The sequence below is a fragment of the Anopheles ziemanni genome, chromosome 3, assembly GCF_943734765.1.
Source record: "Anopheles ziemanni chromosome 3, idAnoZiCoDA_A2_x.2, whole genome shotgun sequence".
Taxonomy (NCBI): domain Eukaryota; kingdom Metazoa; phylum Arthropoda; class Insecta; order Diptera; family Culicidae; genus Anopheles; species Anopheles ziemanni.
The window spans coordinates 55,416,232-55,420,138 of NC_080706.1; the positions used below are offsets into that span (position 1 = coordinate 55,416,232).

Sequence of the window (3,907 nt, forward strand, 5' to 3'; positions counted from 1 at the left end):
GAGCGACTGATTGAACTTCCACGTATGCTTGAGCTTAAAGAACATTCCATTTCCATCCAATTAATGTCGGAGTAGCAGAAACCTTAGCATAATTAAAACAATAACGTCGATTATTGCTGCTACTGATACGAGTTACACTGTTCGTAAAAATGAACAAAATGGTATGAATTTAAAACGAAATCAATAGGAATGACCACATTCGATCCTTTATCGGTTCAGCATCGGTAGGAAAAATAACACAAATAAGCGGAAGGCGAAATAACCTGGCCAATCCACAGTAAGGCACTCGATCAGATAGCCCCGGAGCAGAAGGGACTTGCGGCAAAAACATGGCGGTGTTAATGGCAGTTGAAATGCTCGCCTCCAATTTTCCCGGCTTTGTCTCTCACCATGCTTAACCTACTTCCCCATTTTTTTTTATCACCGCCGGTGTATTTCCACTCAAAACCACGACTCGATTGCACCCGAGCCGATGATGTCCGCTGCGAGCCATCGGACTAATTTAGGCCAGTGTGTGGGGTCGCCGGCCTGTGGTCACACCGCTGGAGCGCATTCCGCTGTCATTTAATCTTCCCGTCAGGCTGATGTTGACGTTGATATGCGCTTCGTTCGGTTTTTTTCTTTGGATCACTAGTACTTTTTCCCTCAACTCCGTAACCACGTGCCAGGTTTGGCTAGGCGCTAATTCGATGACATCGGGCCAGTGGTCATACAGTGCGGAAGGAGGGCTTTCGTGGCGGATGGGGAAAAACGGCAGCAGAAGTGCGATGATCAGAGCAAATTAGAATCCAAATCAATCCGAAATCCACACTGAAACGTGTTTTTCGGGATGCAAAACAACAAACTCAGGCAGAGGCTGAAAGCGTCCGGCATAAGCTTCCTGCACCCGCCATTCCGGGCATCGTCATCATCAGCATCATCATTGCCGGTGATCATTAACATCAGCATGCGGTCGGGAGATACGCGCAGCGCATGGATTGATTGTATTTTGCAGCCGGATTTTTTCGGTTTTCATTTCGATGCATGTGAAATGAAAAAGAGAGATAAACGGGAAACGGTGGGCGGATTCAATTTCCGTTTTAATTGGTCCCAAATTCGGCCTGGCATCCCTCAGCCCTTTGCCACCTACCTGCCGTAAGTGAAACCGACGGTCCAGTCGGAGTCGAACGAACCGCGTAATACCGTTCCCGGATTCTCGTACCGATAGCAGATGCTGCCGAGGGCACGACGTTGGGGCAGGTTTACGATCAGCGAGGAGCCGAGCTGCAGCCTGGAGGAGGCTTTTTGCCAGTAGCTTAAATCGAACGCTTCGAACGGAGACACCGTGGCAGCCAGTGTCCACGTTTCCCGATTATATCTGTTAACAGAATCACGAAAAAACAAAAATGTAGTATAATTTTCAAGAGTTATTGCAGAATGTATAGCATTTTAACATTATAATGAAAAGCAAACATGAGATCATGAAGAGTTTTTCAGTAGTTCGATATTCGTCCAAGTGGAGTTTAGAAGATTAACCTTTGCCGACCTTAGAGGATCATGTAATAAAATCGTTTGAAATGTTCATGGAAACTTTGTTAAATGCTTCAGTTAGAAATGTGTAAATAAGTGTTTCTCATTCAAAGCCATGTGATGAACGAAATATTTAATTATGATTGTTCGAATTATGCAACAGGTTTTCCGCAACACTGGACTGTGGGATGGGTTGCGTTGAATCAGTGCATCGCGATGCATATAATTATGGCTACAGGTTAGCAATTAGCAGATGCACACTTAATCCCGGGTGCTTAAGCATCCCTCCACGGTGGCCGTTATGTACACCTACCTTCCAGCAAATGCAACACTCGTCCGTTGCGCTTCCCCATGTCCCTCGCACAGCACTTCCACCCCGACGCAGAGCCGATTGGTCAGGCTGACCAGGTGATCCACGCTGAGCCGGTACGAGTCCAACGAGCCCGGCATGCAACAGCGCACCGTCGAGGTCCGGCTCGTGCCCGTATGTTGCAGCGAAAGCTCCTCGACGTGCGGCGCCTCGTTGGGACGCAGCTGGAGGCCTAGCTCGAGGCAGAGTGAACGGACCGGCCGGTACAGGAACTGCAGGTTGGAGGACAGGCTGCTCGGGTTGACGTCGAATGCTACAAGTGGCGTTTTCTGGAACAAAGTCGAACGGAAAAGGAAAAGTTGCGCAAAGAAGAAGCCGTCCGATATTGAGACACGGTTCGTACCAGAACGCTGTCGTCGCATCGGTGCTGGAAGCGGCCACCGAACCGGAAACCGGTCGGTGTCACGTGGCTCAGGGTCCAACTGGCCCCGACGGTGCGATGCACGCCGAACCCCTTCGACACGTTCAGCTGGAAGCCCTCGAACCACAGCGGACGCAGGTGCGTGATGCGCTCGTGAAGATTCGCAATATCGCCCGGGTTCAGGGCGGCCCGTCTAACGCCGGCAGCAGGGTTCGTAAAAGCGTACGGAAAGAATTGACGGTCCAGACCGGGGACGCACGACACTCTGGGGCCGCGCTGCTTTCCCGCAGTCCCTTCGTTGCTTTCAAACTTCATCTCGCTATCTCTTCAAAGCACAGAGCTTCGAGCCGGTTCGTGCGGCACTAAATTTCACAGCTAACTAAGATGGCGTCGGGCCAACTGACAAACATCGGGATCGAAAACAAACAGAGCACAGCACTCAGCGCGGTCTACTGCGATCGGGAAGCAAGGGTGCAAGCGTACTCCATTTGCATAAACAAACGGCTGTGGGGCGTCATCACGATGGCGTCGTTCGAAATGGGCGCCAAAAGTGACACCACGCTGACATTTACGACCATTGCACCGCTTGCTTGCCCTCGTCACTTTTTCTTTAATTTTGCAAATGCGCCCAAAACCCGAAGGCGTCGTTTGTCAAATGCATTTTCCAATATTGGCAGCCGCTCGGGCGACGCTCGGGTTCGATTTGTCCGCAGTGTCGAGTGTGCAAAGGCCACTGCAGTAAACCGATGAAAAATCGCATCCCAACCCCACAGCAAAGGACGAAAAAATAATAAATGCCACACCAGCTTCGGATACTTATCGAGCGTCGGGACGCTTAACTAAATCAAACTCCGAACGGGCACTCGATGCAGATAAACAGTATTTCTTGCCAGCTGCCGCTGCGATTCACTTCTTGCAATCATCGGATCGACCGACCGGAGGATCATCCCATTTCCCACCGTCACCGCGCTTAGCATTTTTTGCCAAAAGCAAAGGAATTCTGCATTGTTTTCTGGGCCCCCAATATTGTGGTGCGCTTTGCTCCCGATGCTAGCAGAATTCATAATCAGCAACATGCATCATGGACGACGCTCCGCGGTCAGAGGTCAACGCGGTCGGAGCGAAGGAAAGCACCAAATTTCCATATCGAACGTGAATATTTTATTGAGATTTTATCACCGAAAAGTTTGCAATTTGCATTGCAGCCACGGGGTGGCGATGGGATTATTAATTTTTCGTCCTGCCTTTGCTCTCCCCGCGTCGCAAGTGCGGCATGTTTGGTGTTGCTGGAAGCATCGAAAATAGCATCGCTCGGGGCAACTCCTTTGGTCCAACCTAAAAACAAACAACATATTGCAGATCAAATACTTCAAACGGTGAGTTATACTCGATAGCTTTTTGCTCAATTATTTGATTTTATTTCAACGAATTAAAAATCTTCAAAGTCAATGTTCCATCAACCGATTTTATTTCAAAGCAGATTATCATTTCATTTGATAGAAAATAAATAAATCGAACCATTATCTGCAGTATTGTAAGTTGGTGCTATGCCAAACATTATATGACCGTATATTTTCTTTAGTAGAGACTATAAACAAAATCGATTTACTTTAGTTAATACTAAAGCTTGGCGTGCTGAACTTGCACACGCAGTCCTGCTTCATCAT

The 3,907-nt window shown here is 48.6% G+C and overlaps 1 protein-coding gene across 1 annotated transcript; it reads right to left on the minus strand.

Annotated features, from left to right (window-relative positions):
* Window positions 1-771: 771 nt before the first annotated feature.
* Window positions 772-2,555, minus strand: LOC131285043 (mitochondrial import receptor subunit TOM40 homolog). Its single transcript, XM_058313903.1, has 4 exons — window positions 2,223-2,555; window positions 1,823-2,148; window positions 1,130-1,357; window positions 772-880 (listed from the first exon to the last, which is right to left on the minus strand). The coding sequence occupies exons 1-4, from the start codon at window positions 2,553-2,555 to the stop codon at window positions 772-774; spliced, it is 996 nt and encodes a 331-aa protein (XP_058169886.1).
* Between the last annotated feature and the right edge of the window lie 1,352 nt (window positions 2,556-3,907).

Excerpts from the sequence above, each read along its gene's own strand:
- LOC131285043 (XM_058313903.1), bottom strand. The coding sequence starts at position 2,555 with ATGAAGTTTGAAAGCAACGAAGGGACTGCGGGAAAGCAGCGCGGCCCC. Across the intron at positions 2,149-2,222 it reads GATGCGACGACAGCGTTCTG|AAAACGCCACTTGTAGCATT; the intron begins GTACGAACCGTG and ends ACTTTGTTCCAG. Across the intron at positions 881-1,129 it reads GTCGGTTTCACTTACGGCAG|GAAGCTTATGCCGGACGCTT; the intron begins GTAGGTGGCAAA and ends TGGCGGGTGCAG.